The sequence below is a fragment of the Drosophila guanche genome, unplaced genomic scaffold, assembly GCF_900245975.1.
Source record: "Drosophila guanche unplaced genomic scaffold, DGUA_6, whole genome shotgun sequence".
NCBI classification, from domain to species: domain Eukaryota; kingdom Metazoa; phylum Arthropoda; class Insecta; order Diptera; family Drosophilidae; genus Drosophila; species Drosophila guanche.
Genome location: NW_022995743.1, coordinates 6,591,793 through 6,613,565, shown reverse-complemented (window position 1 = coordinate 6,613,565; position 21,773 = coordinate 6,591,793). Strand labels below are relative to the sequence as shown.

The window sequence follows — 21,773 nt, the reverse complement described above, 5'->3', positions numbered from 1 at the left end:
TCTGTGGCACACAGTTCACAGCTGGCTCGATGCCGAATAGTTTGCTTGAATGTGTTTAAATCGTTTGCTCGCCTCACATTCGCTCACACGCTAAGCTCAGATTTGCAGTGTCTGGCCGAAGCTGTGGATTTGCATGACAAGATGCTGATCAGTGCAGGACTAGTATTTATTTTTCACGAGTATCTTTTCATGTCCAGACTGGGACTAAGCGCAAAATCCCTCGAAACAGAGTGTAAACAACACAAGGCGTAGTCAGAACGCCTTATATTATTTTAGATCTGATTAAATTGGTTTTGCATGTGAAATTTCTATTATAATTACATTTTGCTTGAATATGTTGTTGATTTTCCTTTGCTCTTTAACATTTTGGCTCAATAATCCAATCTTTTCTCAATGAATTGATTAGAACCAACCGGACTGTCTGTCATTTCATTGCCGAAAAAATCTCCATGAATATTTAGATCCAATTCCGTAAATTGCTTTTCCTGAGCAGAGGCCAATAACCCAATCCCCAAAACGAAACGAAACGAAACGAGACGATTTAGTAGTCCAGCAACAATTTTAAATAGTATTAAGTTTCCACTTGAAAGTTTTATTCTTATTCGATTGATGAAATTACAAAGTAATCAAAGCGTAATAATAGACTTAAACAAGGCCCCCAAGATGCAGAGGCGGGAACAATGCAAATGCATTGCAATATGCGTATTCATATGTGTAAATGCATAAATGTATGTTTGTATATCCTGGCATTTATGATACAAAAGTTATGCAATAGAATTGCTGTAAGTACAAAACAAATAAATGGTTGGAATTCCTTTACTCATTTTCCATAGTATTTGGCACAAAGAACAACTTAGAGTACATATAACTAAGGAATTTTGTGGGTTTTTGGTTTTTTTTTTTTGTCAGTTGCCAGCCGTATGGGTGGGGCGGGGCGACTTGTGAAAGTATTTACAATGAGAATGTATAAAGTCAAAGTTCGCATTTGCATTGAATAAAACATCCAACGAAAAAATCTGGGCAGACAGGGGAATGCACTTTAAGAGCATTTTTGCTTAAAGCTTACAAAAATGCCAAAGTGTTGTCGGAGAAACAGAAGTAGAAGCAGAAAAACAAAATAACGAAAACTAGACAAAAATTGTATTTCTATTTATTCTGGCATTTCCCTCTCTCTCTCACTCTATTTCACTCTCTCTCTCTCTCTCTCTGTGACTCTCCTTGGATCTGGTTGCTTGAGTGGAAATATAAAAATGACTTGGTTTACATCCACAAGTCCACATCCGCGGAGGAGCACGAGAGCAAACTGGTCACGCAACATCCTAGACAAAGTAATAACACTTGACGCACGTCTGAGCTTCCTGCTTCTGTCCCTGTCCGAGAACGTGCCCGGAGGAGACGCTCTGTGGGCGGGTCTCAGTCCCAGTCCAAGTCCAGTTTCTGGCCAGGTGGTGAGAACTAGACGAAACTCTCCTGACGTGTTAAATTGAATTTGAGCAGCGACGACGACCCCTTCGTTCTGACACTCGAAACAGAATTGGAGTTGGAGCTGGAGCTGGAGCTGGCGCTGGTCTGTGCCTCGGGCGTTTGATTCCCACTACTGAAGGTTCCTGTGGCCGTGGCTGAAACTGTCGCCTCGCTGACCAACAGCATCTGCTCCTGCTGATGTGCCTTGAGCAAATGTCGCGCCAATTGCGATATATCCCCCGCAAAGCTGCCATCCAACTGACCAGCAGAAGTGACGGCAGGGGTGCCTGAGCCGGAGCCGGAGCCGGAGCCGCAGCCAGAGGCGGAGGATTTTGGCAGAGCCAGAGATTGACGCAGCAAATCGGGCAGATGCCACTGCTCCAGCAGCTCGGCGCCAAGGGTGGGCGAGTCGTGGGCCAGACGCGTCAGGGTGTGCAGAATGGTCTTGATGCTGCGGCGCTGGGCATCGCATTCGGCACGTGATCCGTAGGTCTTGTAGAATTCCGTTTGGTAAACGGACGTGATGAAATTTATGATGGTGCCGTTGGCCAAGTGGCTGTGGCACTTCTTGTTCAGCGACATGTTATGCAGCATCCCAACGATTTGCTCCTGTGTATAACGATATAAAAAGAAGACGGGAGAGATGTTGATGAGCAAAAAATAAGCGACTCAAGCAGCAAGAAAGTATGGAAGATGGCGAAGGGAGAATCGAGTGTAAGGCGGCTGGACGGGTGGGGCGGGGCTATGAAGAATCGTGGCCAAGCTGGGGCAAAGAAATCGTTTTGCAAATGCACAAATAAATTTTACGAGCCTGCTGCCCCCGCCAGGATGCTTTCAATAAAATTGCTCAAAAATCAAACGGGGCTGCAGCACATCGAACTCCCCTATCGGGCGAGGCACTCCCTTTTCTTCGGGAATGACAAATGGGGAAATGGGAAAAGGAAAATGTTTTGCTACTTACATAGAGGAACACACTGATGCCGCAGCTCTGGTGCTCGAGTGTGGCTATCAGCCGGAAGATGGCCTCGTTGGACATGATGGAGTAGTGGGAGGTGACCTCCATGCGGCTCAGGTTGTTCAAGGCCGCAGCGCACAGCAGCAGGGTCTGGGCACAGCAGTCGGGCTGCAGGAGGTCGGCCAGGCCGGCGACTAGGGACTCGGCGCAGTCCCTCAGGCCGGGCACCCGGTGCTCGGGTCCGTGCCAGGCGGCCGTGATTTGGGCCAGCAGAGAGACTGCCTCGCGACGCTCAATGGCGCCTCGCTCCCCAGCGGCCTCCACCTGGAGAATGTCTCGCAGGATCTCGATGCCGCCACAGCCGCCCAGCTGGTTGATGGCCTGCGGGACGCAGCAGAGCGTGGCCAGTGCACGCAGGGCGAGGGCGCGCACAGAGCTCTGCTTGTGGTCCAGCACGATGACGAGCAGTGTGCGCACGGCCTCGTTTTGGACAAAGGCGTCCGAGAGCGAGGCGAAGCCTTCGTAGTCGATGCCCATCAGAGTGGCCACCATGTTGATGTTGGCGCGAAGCAGCAGGTCGCAGCGGCTCTGCTCGATGCTCAGCACGAGGACGCGCACCAGGCGCTCGAAGATCAGGCGCAGGGTGATCAGGGTGTGCCGCTTCAGCAGCTGCACATCCTCCAGCAGCGACTCCAGACTGATGTAGTGCTGGCGCTCCAGCGAGTACCGCGTGTCCCGGCTCACCGTGCGGATCTGCTCGAGATGCTGCTCGTAGCGCCGTCGCTCCACCCGCGCCTCGTTGAAGAAGATGGCCCGCCGCTCCAAGGTGCCAACGAAGTCGTCGAGGTGGCCCAGCAGCTGTCCTGCTCCGGTCAGGGCCTCGTTCAGAGTGGTGGCCTGCATGCCACTGAGCACTCGCTCGCTGCGCTCAAAGTGCGCCTGCAGGGCCAGCGACTGCTGCTGCAGCTGGCGGACCAGCTTGGAGACGGCGCTGGTGGTGATGGTGAAGTTCTTGTATGCCTCCTGGGCAATGGACTTGTGCTGGAGCGTGCACATCACCTCCTGGTCCACGTTCCAGCGCTGCTCCTCCATCCAGCTCTCCACTGGCGCGGGCTGGGCCCTGTGCGCCTTCTTTGTGGACTTGCCTCTGGTCTTGGGCGTGCTCGTGCTGGCGGTGAAGCGCACAGCGGCGGGCATGCGCAGCGGGGAGAGCAGGCCGGGGAGCAGTGTCTCCTCCGGGTCGCCGCTGCCGCCAAAGGTCACTGTCTCATTGTTGTACGGCGGCGGGGCCTCGCCCAGATACACGGTTTCATTGTTGTACGGCGGCAGTGGCGCCTTCACATCATCTTCCTCGCTGGCCGAAAGCTCTTCCGGCTCGGGCTTGGGCTTGCGAGCCAGTCGCCTGCGGCGTCGAATGGCCGGACGTGGCGGTGTGGCGGACTCCTCTGCATCGCCGTCCAGCTTCAGGCTGTCCAATTGATTAAACAGGCGACTGCGGCTGGCCTCTAGCTCCCCATCCACGTCGTCCTCCTCTCCTGTGGCAGCCTTGGGCGTCCTCTGTCCACTGGTGAACGAAATGCGGCGCGTAACGCTGACCAGCGGCGAGTAGAAGGAGGAATTTCCCACCCTTCGCACCACAGTGGGCGGTGTGGCCACGGAATGGACGGATCCAGGCGAGGCCGTGGGCGTTTGTTGTTCATCTGGCGGCGCCTTTTGCAGTTGCTGTTGCAGCACCAGCTGGTGGGATTCCTCATTGTCCGAGAATCCCGAATCCTGCAACAAGTTCAACATTTAGCATGGGGAATAATACGGAAAACCTTTGATATCGAATGAAGTATCCTTGAAGTGGCGATAAATCGATTTTTAGATAATTCGATCAATGCCTCTCGTTTCAATTTCCTTCGAATCATGGCTCACCTGACTGCGTAGACTGCCGGGGCTGTCCTGCTTGTGCCACGACGATATCTTGGAGATGTTCTGCTCATCGTCCACCTCCTGGATGCAGGACAGGTTGCCCAGAAGCGATGTGGGCTGTCTGTGGTTATTGTTGCTGTACTGCGAATAGAAGCCGCCGCTGGTTAGGGAGGAGAGCGATGGCAGCGACGAGTGCTCCTGGCTGTCGGATCCCCACCAAACCTTGCTGTAGCTCCGCTGGAAGGACATGCCTGTGAAAAGGGGACAAACAGGAGATGGAGGAAATCAGTGATGTTCATCAATTAAATAAATTGGCCTCATTCATTTAATGGCCTTAAATTCATTAAATTTAATGCAATTGCCGCCTCGATTCGCAGACTTGACACCACCAGGGGTCAGGTCATTCGCCTCCTTCCTGCAGACAGGACTCTCGCAATGTTGCAGGGTGGAGAGTGCACACACATGCCTGAGCATTGGCTTAATATCCGTTGCAAAAAAATTAAATTTCCGCCCCGACGATACAAATCATTATTTGAATCAATGAAATGCTCTGAGACCCAGTCACCCCGCCGCCACCTGAGTAACATTTCGTATTTAAATGTACATAAATATATTTATGTAAATATAAGTTTAAGGCGAGAGCCAAGCGGCAGCCAAGAGTTGAGTCCACATTTAGGGCCATCAAAATGACATTTGGCATGTGGCCCAGGACACTCTCTAGACTCTAGACTCTCCTCCTGCCCGCTCTTCCTCTGTATATATTATTGTACAATAATTTCCAAATAATTGATGTGAGTGCCACAAATTGTGGGCATTTATGTAGATTTCACAGCCCTTCCCCCCAAAATCTGTAGAGCGACACCTGGCGGTGGTCTGTGTGGGTGTGTGTGTAACGGTTTATGCAAATGTAAATGAAAATGATTTTTGGACAAGCATTGTGTGTGGCGGGGACAGGGACAGGGACAGGGACACTGACTCCTCCCGTTTCTATTATGCAAATGAAATAAACTAATTATCCTGCAAAACAATTTTCGTGCGACAACCCAACCCAGAGAACCAGAGTCGACTCGAGTACAGTCAAATATTCGGGTTTCATTTTATGTTGTTTTATGTTGCTCCGTGGTTTTTGCACTTTGCAGCTTACATATTTATTAATGTTTGTTTATGGGCCAGGCCCATAATTACACAATGCGTGGGGGGCAGTGTGTTCCTCCTACGTGGAGTATTTTCAACTATTTGTAATATGCATGAGTGGGCCGAGTTGATTTTGCATGCCATGCGCCCCAACCTCCCCTTTCTCTCTGGCCTTCCTTTTCCTCCTCTGGTATAGCAAATATTGACAAAGTGCTTGTTTCAAGCAAACAGCATGTCGATACATTTTTTTAAGCTCTGTACTTCCCTCTGTTCGTTCCCCTGTCAGGCCTGTCCCTAGGGTGCGGTTATTGTATGAATTAAGCAATTAATTAAAATTATATTCAATTAGTGCACAAAGTGCATTGCAACTAAAAAAGAGCAGCTAATATTTACAGTACAATTCGTTTTTTTTGGCTTTAAATTAAAATTAAAACAATTCTAACGCATTTTTTAAAGCATTTTTATGCCCTTAAATGGGGATAAATGAGACAGGATCAGGATTTTATGGACTATCGGATACCTTTTGAAATTTTTCCCCGAACGCAACTACAATCCTTTGTACGTACATGGCTATAGGGTATCTCTACATTGTTTTTTACACTTTGAAACAACACGAGTCAATCGACTTTTGTTGTCACACATAATAAGCTAATGGATGTGCGCAAAAAACTAATGAGACAGTGGTTTCAAGGGGAGAACAATGATAAAAATGTGTGACAAATCCTTCCCGCCACATTGCAGGGTATATAAATTAAAAGCAACGTGCTTGGTCCATGGGCTAATTAATGCAAGGCTCTTTCAGTCCCAGTCTGGCAGTCCCAGTACCATCATACATCTCCATCCCATCCCATCCCATTGCCAGAGCCCTGTCTGGGATAAATCGCCTCTGCTCTCGCCCAATAAATACTCCACAATTGCCACCGGCCAAAAGAGGCTTAACAATGCTGCAAGGCGATAAAAATTAACGATACTTAATACCAATATTGAAAGTCATTAAGTGATTTATGGGCAGGAGCCGTGGTCCGACCATGTCGCCGGTTTAATGGCTTCTGGCACATACACAGGTTATTCAGTTATGTAAAATATATAGATTTATTCTCGTTAAATATGTATATACACATGAGCATCTCTTAGAATACGTAAACGCACTTTATAATACAGAAAAACAAACAGACGCGCGCACCACACAAACATAGACAACAACTGAGTTTTGGCTACATTTTCCTAATCCATTTCCCACTCCATTTCGCACCCAAATAATTTTCGTTTCTCAATTTTAAACCAAACTTCGGTTAAGGCCACACACAAAACAAAAAAGTCATTGAAAGGATAGAATGGAAAAACAGATAGAATTGCAAAATGAAAGCAAAATAGAATAATTATACATTTTAATGGGCAGAACGGTAAACATTTGTTGTTGCCTCTGCCCCAATGTCTGTCTGTGTGTGTTTGTGTGTGTGTTTTGCTGGCGGCAGCATAGGTGGAGAGGGGGTGCCAATTAGGAGAGGCGCCACATAAATTTTAATATCGAATATACGTATTCGTTTTCGTTTAATCAAGATAAACGAGCGCCAAAGCACACAATTTTTGCAACAAAGTCAAAAGAGTGGAAGGCACGCGAAAACATCGATTGAAGATACACATACAGGTACACACACACACACACGCACACACACTAACATACAGATGCACACACTCAGGCAGCGGTAAGCAGCGGATCTAATTCCGCTCCACTCTTTTTTCAGTGCGGCAAATCGTTGAGCACCAGCGTAGACGTGAAACTGGGCGTCTGAAGGATTGCCGTCTTTGTGGTGGTCGTGGTGGTCATCGCTCCAACCTTCCCATTTGTGTCCGCATGAACCAACTGGCCGCCTGCGTTGGAGAGCTGCTGATCCTCCACATAGCCCACCGTCGTCACCTGAACACTGGTCTTGGTGAGGCGATGGCTAATGCGCTGCTGCTGCAATGGCGAGCGCGTCGACTCGTCGTCGCTGTAGTCGCTAGCCAAGGCGCTGCCTGTCCGACCGGAGCTGTCGTACGAGTACTGAGTGTGGTAGGTGTTGCTTGGCTCTCCGCCACCGCCACCAGAGACGCGACCCAGCTCCGACTGATGCTCCTCCCCGTGGTTGTTGTTCGTGTGGCTGCGATTCTGAAGCGTTGTCGTGGAGGCGGCAGTGATGTCCTCCTCGGATATGTCGTCGAAAGCTGGCGGGGGTGTGGACATGCCCGACATCATGGTAAGGACGCCCGGCCGTCCCGATCCACCGGTGGGAGTGTTCTGCGCCGGCGTGCGCGTCTGAGGGGTGCGCAGAAGCTGGCTGGCCGATGTCTTGCGCTTGGAGGGGGAATGTTTCAGTGGAAACGTGGGCGTCTTCTTGAACACCTGCTTGGCCATGGCGTCCTGGAAGCGCTTCGCGTAGAAGGAGGGCCGACACACCGACACCGTGTCCCCGTTGTAGAGGATGCTCTTGAATGTGTGCTCCAGCTTCTTCTCCAGGCGGTACGACTGCAGAATGTCGATGATGCCGATGTACAGGATGAGCCGTTCGTCGTTCTCGGATCGGGCGGGAATGCCGCCGGCCGGCACATCCTCGTCCTCCTCCAATGTCACATCCATGTCGGCCGTGATCGACTCCATGGCCGTGGAATGGGCCACCAGACGCTGGCGGTTCATGCTACGCGTCCGATTGAGGGCCGCCCCCGAGGTGCCCGGAATGGAGGCGTAGGAGGCCACGGCATGCAGCTGATTCTGGTCCGCCTCGGGGGCGTCATCGTCCAGGTGGGCATTGGAGGAGGCGCTCTGCGCGGCACTCTCCTTGCGCTGCAGCTTGGCCCGCGCATTCCGAATGCGTTCCTCGCGCTTCTCCTTGGCCGCGATGTCCAGGTTGTGGATGCCCACCAGCAGCGAGTAGTCCATGATCTGGAAGCTCTCCAGGACCATGCAATCGCGCTGGATGGTGCGCATCAGCGCATTGTACTTGTCCGTCTCGAGGAAGATGCCGTTCGGATGGTGCTCCGCAAAGTCCAGGTCCTTGAAAGTGGGACTGGCCTTCTGGCGCTCCGCCTTGGAGGCCTTGCGCCGGAACGACGAGCCCTTCAGGTCGTACTTGCAGTGCATCTTGATGTCCGACGGCAGCAGATTGTTCATCGCCACCAGACGCACGTTTTTCGAGTTGTAGTGGAAGCAGTAGAGTCCAAAGAACTTGGGCAGCAGCGTGCGCGGATTCTGGGAGAGATTCATGTAGTAGCCGGGCAGCAGCTTCTGCAGGAACTCGCACTCCTTCTTCTGCACCGTCTTGATGATGAACTCGTCATCGTCCGTTAGGTAGAAGATGGACCCTGAGGCCCCCGGGTTGGACAGCTCGACGAGCGGGGAGGCGCACATGGACATGAGGAAGTCATCGGGCGCGATTCCGAACAGGTCCCGGAAGTAGCGGAAGGCGATTGGGGCGTACACCTTGAACCGGAAGTCGCTGTAGTGGTGCGCCGGCGTGATCGAGGAGCCGTCAGGCGGGAACGAGATGGTCTCCATCTCCCAGAAGTCGTTCATCAGCAAGTCTCTCTTCGGCTTGCTGGCCAGGCTGCCCACCGTGTGCTGGATGCCCAGCTGTATGGAGCCCATGATCTGCTTCGACTGGATCTTCTTATAGGTCACCTCCCCGCCCTCGGCCACCCGCCTGTGGCCGATCTTCTTCTCTTGCTTGCCGCCCGTGGTCGAGGGATTGCGCGACACGCTAGCGTCCAGCGTGGAGCTGGCGCTGCGCAGCTTGTTCGCCGGCGTCTGGTTGGCCGCGATGCTCTGTAGCTCCTGCTGCAGCAGGACCGTCGACTCCAGGCCTCCGTGGCCCAAGGCCGCCTCCCGGAAGAGTTGTCTGGAGGTGCCGGGCTGGGCATTCAATTGCGGTGTCGGCGGTGACTGCGTGGGCGTCGGAGTCCTGGGGCTGGCCTGCAGGTCATGGATGGAGTTCACCGAGCTGCTGGTTGCCAAGGCGTGATTGGGGGTCAGCAAATGTTTCTGCTCTGGCTCTCCCTCTTCCAATTCAAGCTCCGCTTCGGATTCGGTTTCCCTGTTGGGTTCCGATTGTGGCACCCCAAGTTCCAGTTCCGGTTTCAGTTTCTCTTCGCCCATGGGCCGGAGTTCGAGCTCCACACGGGTATCCATCACTCTTTCTTTCTCTCGTTCTGCATTGCGGTTTGAAGGTTTGTGGGTGGAAAAAAGCGGGGGAAGAGAAAGAAGAAAAAGAAAAACGGTTGTTGCAATGCTTCTCAAACTGTACCAAAAGCAACAGCGCTTTCAATTGCAGCTCTCTGTCTCTGTCTTTTTTCAGTGTGTGAGTGTATGGGTGAGTGTATGCATGAGAGGGAGTGGGCAAGAGTGACTGCGTGAGTGATTAAGCCAAGGCAACAATCGTCACGTTCGCCCTCATTGAACACTGCTTTGTATGGTTGTGCGGTCTCCCTCCCACTCGCTCCAGACTTTCAAGAATTTTTAGCTTATCTTTTGTTTATGCAATGAGCAACAAAAGCAACAGAAACATCAAGGCAAATATTTTCTTTTATCTGTAATTAAAATCAATTAGCACACAGTGCTACTAAAACTGTCTACAGCTACATATGTATATCTCTCAAACTGTGCAAAACGAGAAATGTATTCCCATCACGCGAAGTCACAATTTTTGCGGCCATTGCCAAAACCATAAAACCGATATGCAATTCATAACTTTGATTGTTTGCACATGGGAATTCCACACACACGTGCACACATATGCACGCAAAACCCGGCGGACACGAACGGACATGCACACACATTCACTCGAAATTGAAATAAACAAATCAATGGCAAACGTTTTCTAAAAACTCAAACAATTATGGCAAAAATATATCCAAAAGTTGTTTATTATAGGAAAGTCATTATATTTGCAGCTTGTTTCGGGAAAAGTGGAAAATGAAACCAAAATATGGTTACGCAGGTGGAGGCGGGCTTGGTTTAGGGGGGACTTGCTGGCTCGTGTGCGTTTATTTTCGGTAAATTGTCGCTAGCACGGATACAACAGCATCTCCTATATGTATATTTATTTGCCTTTCATCTCGATTTTGTTCAATAACAACGGAAAGTTTTTCCCCTCTACATTTATTTAGTGAATGAATTAAAAATACATACATATCTATATATTTTTCTCTATCTGTATCTGCAAGTGTGTGCTAATATACATACATATGTTTCCACAAATTCAGATTAGCCAGAAAATTATTAATATCATCGCTGATTTTTTAATTAATAGCCGAAGTAAACGAGTACAAATAATTTGACTACTCAACAGTGGCTGTAAAAGCGACTGCAATTGAGACTGTTAACCTTAACAGTGCCTTGGAAAAGCTGTTAGATATTTGCTGTTGTTTCTGTTGCTTTAACCTCTGATTGTTGCTGTTGGTTCGCCTTGGGTCATAGTTTTCTGGTTATGAGCTTGCAATTAAAGCGCTTTGCTTTTTTCATAAATTCATTATCGTACTTACACAGCGACTGCTCGAGTAATGGGAAGGGGGTGTGGAAGGGAAGATACCTCTGCTGTTGCCAAAGGTCAGACAGACAGACAGAGCGAAATCCAGCAGTAAGTACAAATATAGGCTCTCTCGCTCTCTCTTTTCCTTCCGCTCGCTCTCTTTGTGTATCTGCTGATGATCAAGGCGCGTTATGTTTTCCTTCTCCTTCTGTGTGTTTTGTGGTTGGGGTGGCTCTTCCTTGCCCTCTTGTGGTTGTTTTTCTTGTTGAAGTTCCCTTTTCGAAATCCGCTTTCAGTCGTCGTTGATAGATTGCTTTCATTATTTTACACAGCAATCTGAACGAGTTCTCTGTGCGTATGTGTGTGTGTGGGGATGAGACTTCTGATGACGTCACGTGCGGCAATCGACAAATTCCTGTTCAAAGCCGCTGCGGCCAGCGCATTTTGGCGTTTTCCCGCACATACACACGAACACACATCAACGAACACTTTCGCGATCGCCGGAAAAATTACGCAAATAGGTTCACAATTTCACTGCAACTTCCGCCCGATCCGCGAGTTTATTTCATCAATTTATGGCTACACAAACTTTTCAACAAAGTGAAAATATATTTTTTTTCTCGCATCCCACAGCTGGCCAAGTCGTTCGCGCAGTTAGGGATGTGATGTATATATCGATACATATTATTTGATGATAATATGTGATATGTTATATGTGAAATACTGAAATCGCAGCAAATCGACACTACAGGCTCTATCAAAATTCACATCGCGCGACTTTTTGCTGTATATCGGTATTTTTGTGCGATAAACGGCTCACTTGAATTAGTCATTCGCGCACTGACTCATTGCGGTTGTCAGAGCAGAGCAGCACGATGGGCTAGAGCAGGCCAACAAAAGGTTGGCACGAAGTGTTGTTAAACGGCAAACAAGTGGCGGCCTCTAGCATTACGCTACGTGTATAATACATGTAGAATGTTTTCGAGCGCGTGTAAAAAGACACTAGAACAAAGGTAATTTAATTTTGAAAAATGATTGCTCTACGACCAAACGAAATGCGAAAATCTAATCAGAGCACCTCCTAGCCAGCGGCGAAATAATCCAATTAGATTAGAGCTACCGCAAGACTGAAGCCCGCCAAGTAACTGACCCTCGCCACCGACTCCTCCACCATGGATGTCTGGCCACTTTTTGGGGGTGTGGGCGCCGGTCGGCTCATTAGCACGCCCCGTCCCTGATTAAAAACCGCCCCTTAATCGATATTTATGGCCACCAGCCATGAGTAATTCAAATATACGGTGCTCATTAGAGGCCAAGGCGAGGAGATGGCATTAAAATTGTTTAGCCGGCAATCCGGTTCCAGGGAAAACGCTCGTTACAGCACGACTCCCAAATTGATTTTAATTGGACGTGTGTTTAATAGTGTACAAATTGATGTACATTTAGTGCTTACAAAATCGAAAATGTGGATTATTTCATTTTAAATACCGTGCCCAAAGGCCCATCAATGTGATTGCTTTTTATTAATTAAGAACAAAAGGCAAAACAGAATTCATATGCAAATACATAACAACATAACAAATGGAGATGTTAGCCAGCAAGTTTCGGCCCAAACGAATTTCAAATTTATTCGCCAATTAATACTTTAAGGTGAAACGGGCCCATGGAGAACGAGAGGAGGGGGGGGAGGTTCATAATTTATGCCCTGCACAGAACAGAATAGCACAATGACAGGGACAACAACAGCGACGACAGTGACAGAAGGCACAATCACAATGAACGGAACTTTTCCCATATTTGATATCCATTCAAAAAAGGGGCAGAAAAGAAAAATGACTGAAAAAACAACAAAGAAACGTTGGATACTCTAGCCAGATTGATAGTTTTTATATTACATAAAGTCATAATTATTGTCAACTGATAAGGAGAAGACCTAAAGTCTACAAAAGAGCATACGAGCGGAAGGCAGAGTGGAGGGGAAATTAAATGGAATAATAAATTTGAGTTCTGCCTCGTTGAAAATGTTTTAATCCCTGCCAATAGCCCCTCTCATTGGAATATATTCTTAATTGTATAGTAAAACTGAAAAAAATGTGAACTGCAATTGTTAATAAGAATAATTAAGTTGATATGCATTCAGGACAGAAGGTGGAGGACTATGATTGAATTGCACACCACGTGTCTGAGGCGGCACTTGTTGGGAATGGTGGGGGAGACCTGTCTTTATTTATAGCCGCCACCAGCTTAATTAACCGAAATATCGAAATATTAAAGCCAAACCATATCGCAATTGAATGGAAAACCAAAACCAAAGTGTTCATTGATTAATCCGCCATTGGGCCATAATCATTTTAATAGTTTTGACATTTAAATGACAAATTAAAATGGAATAAGTGCAAAATAAGCAAAATACATTTTAATTGCTGTACCACCTCCTGATATTACCCTACCCCGTCTTTGCTGGGGCAGCTGTTGCATTGATTATATTGAAATTATTATTTATTTGTTCGTGCATTGCTGTTTTTATTTTTGTTTTGTTTTTTGTTTTTTGTTATTGCATAATTAATTGTTGTCGTTCGAGTGGCAAACAATTAAATAATAAATCAGAGTTTAAGCATTCGTTTAATTATGTAAAAATTGTAGTAGCTGCAGGAATGAGTCAGATGAGTGCATAAAAGAATCAGCGAAAAAAATAGCAATTATAGGGGCTACACTAACCATAAAACAATTGACAAATGGCTGTTAAATAGAACTGTGCCTTTGTTACACAATCGAGTGGGGAGCACAAAGCTCGAATTGCAATTGCAACAATATTCCGCTCAATTCATACCACCTAAAACCTCCCACCCCAGTATCATTTTTCTACCACAGTCCACCTGAAAGTTCGCTCCCCATTTACGGCGGTGGCGGCGGCATTTCGGCCTGGCATTTCATTTCATTGCTTTTCAATGGAAAATCAATAAAGTAAGCTAAATTAAACATTAATCCCATTCAATTAGACAATCATCATTGGTTTGGCATTTCCCCATCTAACGGTAGCAACAGCACTAATGCTGTTGTCGGCACCAATTGTCATTGATATCGATCTGAGTGGAGAGTGGAGAGTGGAGTGGAGTGGAGTGTAGTGGCTGGAAGGGGAACGGCAACAGGTGACTGACTTTAGACTGGTTTATGTGCATGTAGCTGGAATCTCTCTGCGAGCGGGGCGTGTAGTAAGGCCTTAATAACACCTCGGCCTGTGTTCAGTGCCTGTGCCTGCCCGCCCGCCTGCCGTCTGGATGGAGCAGTGCGTGCCCTGGGGCCACTCTAATGTCTAGTATTTAACACTCTAATGGAGCCATTGGCGGACGCTCAATTGAAACCGCGAAACGGTCGCAAAGTGGTCTCTAATCGAAAGCCTGCCTGGTCAATAAACTGAATAGCATTTAATCTGAAGTTGGTATAGACGATTCAATTCGCATTTATCCCAGTTTTAATATTCCTAGTAGGTCATTCCTGTGAAATTCCTTTGCCGTGAGTCTGGTTGACTGCTGCCACTCCCATATGCTTATTGCAAAACACCTTTTGTTCCCTTACATAAGCCAATTAATATTATCTAATGCCTGTGCTTAGTCACTTCACAGCTGCCGCCCCCCATACACGGGCGGAGATCAGTCACCTTCTTTCTCTACAGGCTACCCCCAACCCAATTGCTATATCCAACAACTTTATCCACTAGAGGTAACCCAGTGCCCAATGCGCGCACACCCCACAAAGCTCATTGATGACTCATCTGGGGATCTACGTTATGAAGAACATTCCGAGACACAACAAAAACAACGACAAGATATAATGTGGCTTGTTGACGACGCTTGGACGCTCCTGAGTCATAAACGCAGCTCTGATCCGAAAGAACTCCCCTCAAATCTCACAAAACAAAGCGTAAGCGCCACATTAAAGAGTAAGCCCTCTTGGTGGACAACGACAGTGTACAGGAGTTACACTTTAGTAAGAATCACATTTAACAAACACATCCTCAGGGCCGATAGGTCCAACCAAGAGCGCTTTCACTGTAGTCTATCAGGGTTATGATGGGGGGGGGCGTTGATGTCTTTAATTACAAGGGGCGTATGCGAAATTGTATTAAATATATGAGTTTATTGATAAGGGCAGAATGGGGTCACTAGGGGGGCCATAAACCGTTGTGGATGTTTATGCATGTGTTTTTCTCTGTTTCCGCACATTCCTTATTCGATTTTATGGCGGCTACGACTTACCGTTTTCTTGTTATTTTAATATTCGATAAACAGTGCCGGGTAATCCCCGTTTAATTGCTGCTCCTCGTTGTTGTCGCCCCTATGCGGGATAGATAGTAAATTTGATATTTCAAGCACGTGTCATTTGATTAGATTTGGTCACCAAACACTCGCGTACTCAGGGGCAGGGGAGTATGTCAGGTGGGGGCTGTTGTTGTCACATTAGCTGTCACCCAACAAGAAGCTTAAATAGTTCTACACTGCACAAACGGTAAACACGAAAACGCGAACGAAAAAGAGAAGAAACGGAAAACTCGCGACGATCTGCGTTGTTTGAATGTTTCAAGTCGAATGCGGCGTCTCGGATTCGAATACGGGCGGCTTCGCGCACTCGCAGTCGACATTACCTGGGTGCAGGGTATATTTTGAAAAGGTACGGCGTTCAGTCATCCCTATTTCTTTTTCTCACAGCCACATGCCTGACGCTCAAATTGTTTATTCTGAGATAGATCACACCATACCCTGTCAGGTCGCAAATATTGCGGCCTCACCTTATATAAATACACCTTGGGGTGCGCTCACACTATCAGCAGCTGCTGCTCTCTTCTTCGCTCGCTCTCGCTCTCTCTCTATCTCTCACCCCTGCCAGCGCTCATGTTGTTTGTTTAATCATAACGCATACGTTTGTACATACGTTTCGCATAATGCAGCGCATTGTTCGCTTTGTCGCCCTGCCGCTCCCGCTGCTGGTTTTATCGTGTTGTTGTTGCAGTAGTTGGTGGTGGATTTTCTTATTGTTTCTGTTTCGGTTTCTTATCACTCTCTCGCTCTGGCCACCGCTCCCTCTCCCTCGACACGCACTCTCTTCGTACACAGCTGTTCGAAACCGGTAGCATTTCCAAGGTGAGATCTCTCTCACTCTCTCTGCCTCTTTGATTTAAATATGTCTATCTCTGTTCTAGGCATGCGCAGCTGTCTGAGATTTGTTTTCTTGATTATTCCCTTCTTTCTGTTTCGATTGAATGCAAATTTGTAGACCATCTTCGAGAGGGTTGTTCTTGGGAGCCGTCGCAGCCCCTTTTCGTTGCAACATGGACAAATTACGCAAGCAGAGCAGCGGCTCCGATTGTCCATTTTGGACTCTGATAAGATTACCACGAAAAGCCCAAGGGCCAGGTAGAAATGTTGTAAGCATTAGGGCGACTCATACCTGATTGATCTGAATCGATAAAACTAATATATGGCTCAGGGCTTTCGTAACACTCCCGGGTCCCCCACACAAAGCAGTAATCGAAATCAATTAAGCAATTGAACAATTGGTGCCCACCTCTGAAAAACAATTAAGAGCAACCCACGATTTCCGATACTCTAAAAGGCGGTACTATAACTTTGTTGAGAAAGTGTGCCCTGTTCAGCCTGTTTCTACCAATTTTTAATCATTTAAGTAGGGTAGAGAGTATCTAAAGCTTTGGCCCAGTCTTCTTGCCTCGATTCCTATTGCCTTGACAATTTCAAGCAATTTTCAAAACGACGAAAGTAGTGAAAACAGTTGGCATATGCCAGAGCGTGTGTCTGTGTGTGCTTGTGTGCGGAAACTGTAAGCAAATTAAACACGAAAACAACTGAAGACAAGTTGGAGGAGCTACGAAAAGAGATGAAAAGACGCTCCAAAAAAGTTCAGAGTGCACACGAAAGGAATTTCCTCCCTATTCGATGTCAATGTAATTTGTCAGTTCAAAGACCCCCAGCGACACGAGGACTAGTCCTGGCCGGGCTGCACGGGGGATCCTACGTGCAAGATGTTTACATGTTTGTCCTGTGCCGGCGCTGCATTGACAAATGTGCCGAGTGTGCGGACGTGCGCCCAAATACGAGCACTCTTACCATCGTATCCTACTAGCAGATCCTGAGTCGAGTGCAACTACAAAAAAATGTAATCAATGTATTTTTGTCACGTTAACCAAATCCACGGGCCTCTGTCGGAGCAGCACGAGCAGCTGATGCAGCTGCCTCGCAAACAGTTCCACTTCCTTTGCCAGGACACACAGAAAACATAAATTCTGTCTGACTGTCTCCCGTTCTGTAAATTTGCACGGCAACAACGACAACTACAACTGGAGCTACAGCTGAAGGAGAAGAATGAGAAGAATGAGTCGAAATCCCAGACGGCACAAAGGATTGTTAGAGGCGCACGGAGAAATGTCAATTCGTTTGGCAGCAATTATCCCTGGAGCCTGAATGAGTGGAATGAGCAGTGACTGCGACTCGAACCGATTTCTGTGCGGCAGCTGCCGAGGCATTGGCGCGAGCTAGTCTGCGATTGCAGCACAGTGGGCACTCGCTATGTGCTGACAGATGGCTGTGACTGGAATGGTGGTTGGTAGACATCCGAAAGTTTTTGTTTCTTTTAGCATATGCTGAACGTTTGCTACGCTTTCTATGATTCCTCGAGCCCATTCCACTCACATAGCGACGGCCCACTGCACTCATTGCCGTGTGCGAGTTACCGTTCAATTGCTCAATCTTTATTTCGAGCGTCCTCATTCTAGCTCTCTCTCTCTCTCTCTCTTCGGCAGTGATGTGTGCCTTATGCCACGACTTCCTCCTCGCAGTCACCCCCCGAAACAAGAAGAGCCGAAGAAAACTTAAGTGCATTTGTGCCCCTGTGTGTATGTCGCGTCGTCTGCCAGCTGTCTGCACCCCCCGATGGTTCTGTCTCTGTCTCTGTCCCGCTCCCACCCTCATCAGTAATTAAGTCGGGCATTATCGCTGGGGCAAACATTTTCGATATGCAGCGTTGGTAAAATTTATGGGCAAATGCATTTTTTGGCTATTTATAGACCGCACTAATAGTGGGACGCAGAGTTCATAACCTAGTCCATGCATAACTCAGTTTTCCCATAACAGAATGCTATCAAACTTGCACAATGGATAGATTACGATATAGTAGGCAGGTACTGTACGTTTCGGTGCTTTATGTTGACGAATGTGGCTTATTTGAGTTATTTAAGTAATGAAATATAACAGATATAGCGGTGGGTATTGGATGAGTAATAACTTGAAGTGAAGTACATTTAACTATGTGCGATATAGGGGCCCTACCCATATGTAACTCAGCGGCGGCTTTACAGATAGTCACAAAATTAGCGGTATTTCTAGAGCCACATCGCTCATAGCTCTATCGGAAAAGATACAAAAAACAAATTTATTTTATCAAAGAGCAAGCAGAGCTGATTGGACTTTCGGCCACATAGCTGCAACATGAATTCAAAGATCTCTTTAAAGAGTGAATCTCCCTGAAATGAGTCACCCGCTTTTTTCGCCAACTCTGAGTGTGTGTCAGCAGGGGAGAAAGAGAGATCGCGTAGTGATTAACTGTCTCTGTGACAGCGCCGATTCACCTTTCGTTTTGCCGAGCTGGCTGAAAAACCTTAGAGAGAATAAATGCGAAACAGACATTCGAATCGAAGCGGAAATTCGACTCCTGGCAGGCGCCTCGAATTGCATTTTGCGCTTCCTCAGCTTTTTCTAGCTGCTGGCTGCTCCTCCGTTCCTTATCGCAAGCGGCGTCGCTGTCGCCTTTGGCGTCGCGTCGCGACTGTGTCATCAGAAAGCGATATAAAGAGCATGCCAAAGCAGTAAAGAAAATAATTTAACGACGCTCAATGAAATCACTAAAACAGCAAGACAAAAATTGTACCTTAGGTGAAGGAGGCTTTGATACCCTTTCGAATTTAAAAATATATATATGATATCGGATCTTATGTGGAACTATAATTTCTGGTCGGCTCTATTACGCCTAAGAGTTAGAAATATTACTCCCTGGAGCAATGTTTCTGCAATTTATGTGTTACGTTAGCCTTCCTTCTCTGCGTTACAAACGTTTGGGCAAAACAATCATACCCTGTGTAAGGGCTTAGCCACAGTAGCAGCAGCACAAGAAAGATAGCAAAACGCCAGCAGAGGCAGTGACAGCGGCAGAGCAACAAGTAAAGTTAGATGTTTACCTTGAGTCCGTTGTCCGGGCTGCGGAACCAGCGGCTGCTCTAAAGTTTCTGCAGCTGTGCTGTGCTGCACTCTCTTATCAGCTAAGCAGAGAGTGCATTGACATTGTTGCTGTGGCAGAGAGCTTTGGGAAGCGCAAGAAGCCAGGGCAATGCTGTTTGCGCGGTGCATTAGAGAATGCAAACTGGGCACAACGAGAGGAAGCAAAGAGATGAGACAAGCAAAGAGATGAGATGTGTCAATGTGTGTCTCATTCCATTTAATTAAGCTTATGCACGCCTTGTACTTCTTCACGATATCTTCATTTAGCCAGGTCCTCTTTGCTGATATTTATCTCTCTTCTCTCTGTGCACATTTCGCCTTTGCTGGCTTCCAGCATGTCGTCTCCCTCTAACCAGCCTTGACCGTATGCATGATCCAAATCCCGTTACATTATCATCTGTTTTCTTTTGCCTGTGCAAGCGCGCGGTCTTTCGCTCACTTTCAAGTGGGCTGGGTTGCTTATTAAGTCATAGCCAAAGCTGAAGGCAAAGTTCACAGCCACTTGGCGCCCACATAATGCAGCGCGTATATGTTTGTCTCAAGGGTATGGAATGCAGGCGGTCACCACCCTGCCAGCTTTTGATGTTTGCAGTATGTACGTATGTACATAAATATGTATGTATGTGTGTGCATTGTCATAATTTACTATTTTAGTAGCTTGCGCACACACACATGAAACATAGTGGGGAGTGCGAGGAAGAGAGACAGCCACTCGAGCCCCATTGTTGACTTTTGTTTTAACGCCTTGCACAAACACACAGGCGCACACATACTCTATTACACGCCCTCCTCCTCTACACGCTTCACTTGACGCACATTGTTCTTTAAACTTGCGCGCTGGGGAAAAATCATACAATTTATAAGTGTTGAAGAACGACAACAAGAACAGCACTGGTGCTGGCCTATCTGCAAAGCGGCTACAACCACAATGGCATTAACAACAATGAGGCAATGGCGCCTGCTTTATATTAACAAGCCAACAAGAAAAGCGTCGAAAATATAGTGAGAGTGGGAGAGATGGTAAGGAGATAGCGGGGAAGAGGCAAAAGAACAAAATAAAATTGTTGACAATGCCGCAAAACAAGCGAAAAAAAAACATTGCATAAACTTGGAAGCGGAGGGCAGCGAAACCCACCCACATACACGCAATGGGAGCAAGAGAGATGCAGAGAGATTTGGAAGGAGAGAAATGTTTTCGAGTTTGGATTGTGGGTGTGGAGAAAGGGTAAGGATTTATGCTGTGGGAAATAATGCGACGACAGCTCGCGGAGTGCCGCTTTAAAGCAAAGGGAGAGGGAGAACAGAACTCTTTTCACTTTGCCATTATACGCTCGCTCAAGGAGGGGGAATGGGGGTCGTCTGAGGTTAGTTATGTGGGTGAGGAAACAAGGGGCTGGAGGGTGCAATAACATATGTTTTGGAGGCATCGTGGATTATGTAACAACTCGCTGCATTTGAACAATGTTTCTTTCGGCCACACTCCCCTCCCCCATTGTTGTAGCTGCCGCTGAAGAAAGGAGACAGCCAAAAGGATAGACAGAGGATGGTGGATAGACGGTTTGGGGGTGTGGTGGAGCGCTGCTGCTGCATGTGGCAAAGCCAAAATATTTGAACAATTTGCGCTGCTGCAGATTTCTTTGGTAGCCACAAAAGCGAAGCCAACAGCCTTTCCTTTCCTTTCCCTTTTGCATTCGTGTGTGTATGTGTGTGTGTGGCGTATCCTTTGCTCTTGCATTTTCTATCCTTTTTTAACACTATCGTTCTCTCTCTTTCACTCAATGGCATGGCGACTGCACTCGTTTAGCATCGTTAAGCTTTCCACTTTCCGCTTTTGTGTGTCGGGCCACATTTTTCGTGCTAATATCGTTAAAATGTTATTACAACGTAGTTTTTGCTTTAAACTCGCCCTCTCTCCATCTCCATCTCCATCTCTCTCTCTCGTTCTCTTTCTCTTCCTCTGGGTTGGAAAATTATCGTTAGTTTTGTTGCATGCCCCCTCGTCCGGCACAAAAGATATTCTTTCATGTTTTCTGGACTGGTTGGGGCTGGATTTTCGCTACATCGTGTAAAATTAATTGAATGTAGCTGCAGTCCAGGACTAGGACTAGGACTAAGGCCAGGGCCACGACCACGACCAGATGGCCACTAACGGATGTCGGAGCCGTGTAAGCCAGGCTCGGGCCATTCAGCCAGTGGGCCACATAATTTAGATGCTGCGAGAGCTGCTTAAGTGCAGCCAGTGGCCTGTCAGTGGAGGAGCTTTTGGGTGAGTCCACAAACTGTTTTCTTATATGTACGTGGAGTCAAAAGAGCCAACCCGGACCGGGCGTCATGTGGCGTCAATTAGGGCATGACGATAATGATACTGATTCAACAAAGGACTGTACCAGAGAAATCAATTTGCTCCAAGCTATTGTCATAATGGTATTCCTTACAGAAAGTAATTTAGATTTGCTGTCAGACTGCTGGAATGGCCGGAATGGCCGCACTCAGCCAGAAGGAGCAGCGCAGTGAAGACAGACC

At 47.5% G+C, this 21,773-nt stretch overlaps 2 protein-coding genes across 3 annotated transcripts; both read right to left on the bottom strand.

Moving 5' to 3' along the window:
* Positions 1–705: 705 nt before the first annotated feature.
* Positions 706–15,362, bottom strand: LOC117582347. Its single transcript, XM_034270040.1, has 4 exons — positions 15,225–15,362; positions 4,337–4,584; positions 2,426–4,192; positions 706–2,073 (listed from the first exon to the last, which is right to left on the bottom strand). Exons 2-4 carry the CDS (start codon positions 4,580–4,582, stop codon positions 1,456–1,458), a joined length of 2,631 nt encoding a protein of 876 aa, XP_034125931.1. The 5' UTR covers positions 4,583–4,584; positions 15,225–15,362; the 3' UTR covers positions 706–1,455.
* On the bottom strand, positions 6,536–15,323 carry LOC117582421 (phosphatidylinositol 4-phosphate 5-kinase type-1 alpha). 2 transcript variants are annotated; one of them, XM_034270255.1, is made up of 2 exons: positions 15,225–15,323; positions 6,536–9,649 (listed from the first exon to the last, which is right to left on the bottom strand). In XM_034270255.1, exon 2 carries the CDS (start codon positions 9,627–9,629, stop codon positions 7,209–7,211), a length of 2,421 nt encoding a protein of 806 aa, XP_034126146.1. In that variant the 5' UTR covers positions 9,630–9,649; positions 15,225–15,323; the 3' UTR covers positions 6,536–7,208. The 2 variants fall into 2 exon arrangements, with proteins under 2 accessions (XP_034126146.1, XP_034126057.1); XM_034270166.1 differs by lacking the exon at positions 15,225–15,323 and adding an exon at positions 10,982–11,626.
* Positions 15,363–21,773: the final 6,411 nt, after the last annotated feature.

Coding starts and splice junctions, on each gene's coding strand:
- LOC117582421 (XM_034270255.1), bottom strand. CDS start 9,629: ATGGATACCCGTGTGGAGCTCGAACTCCGGCCCATGGGCGAAGAGAAA.
- LOC117582347 (XM_034270040.1), bottom strand. CDS start 4,582: ATGTCCTTCCAGCGGAGCTACAGCAAGGTTTGGTGGGGATCCGACAGC. Junction 4,193..4,336: donor CCGGCAGTCTACGCAGTCAG/GTGAGCCATGAT, acceptor AACTTGTTGCAG/GATTCGGGATTCTCGGACAA. Junction 2,074..2,425: donor GCATCAGTGTGTTCCTCTAT/GTAAGTAGCAAA, acceptor CGTTATACACAG/GAGCAAATCGTTGGGATGCT.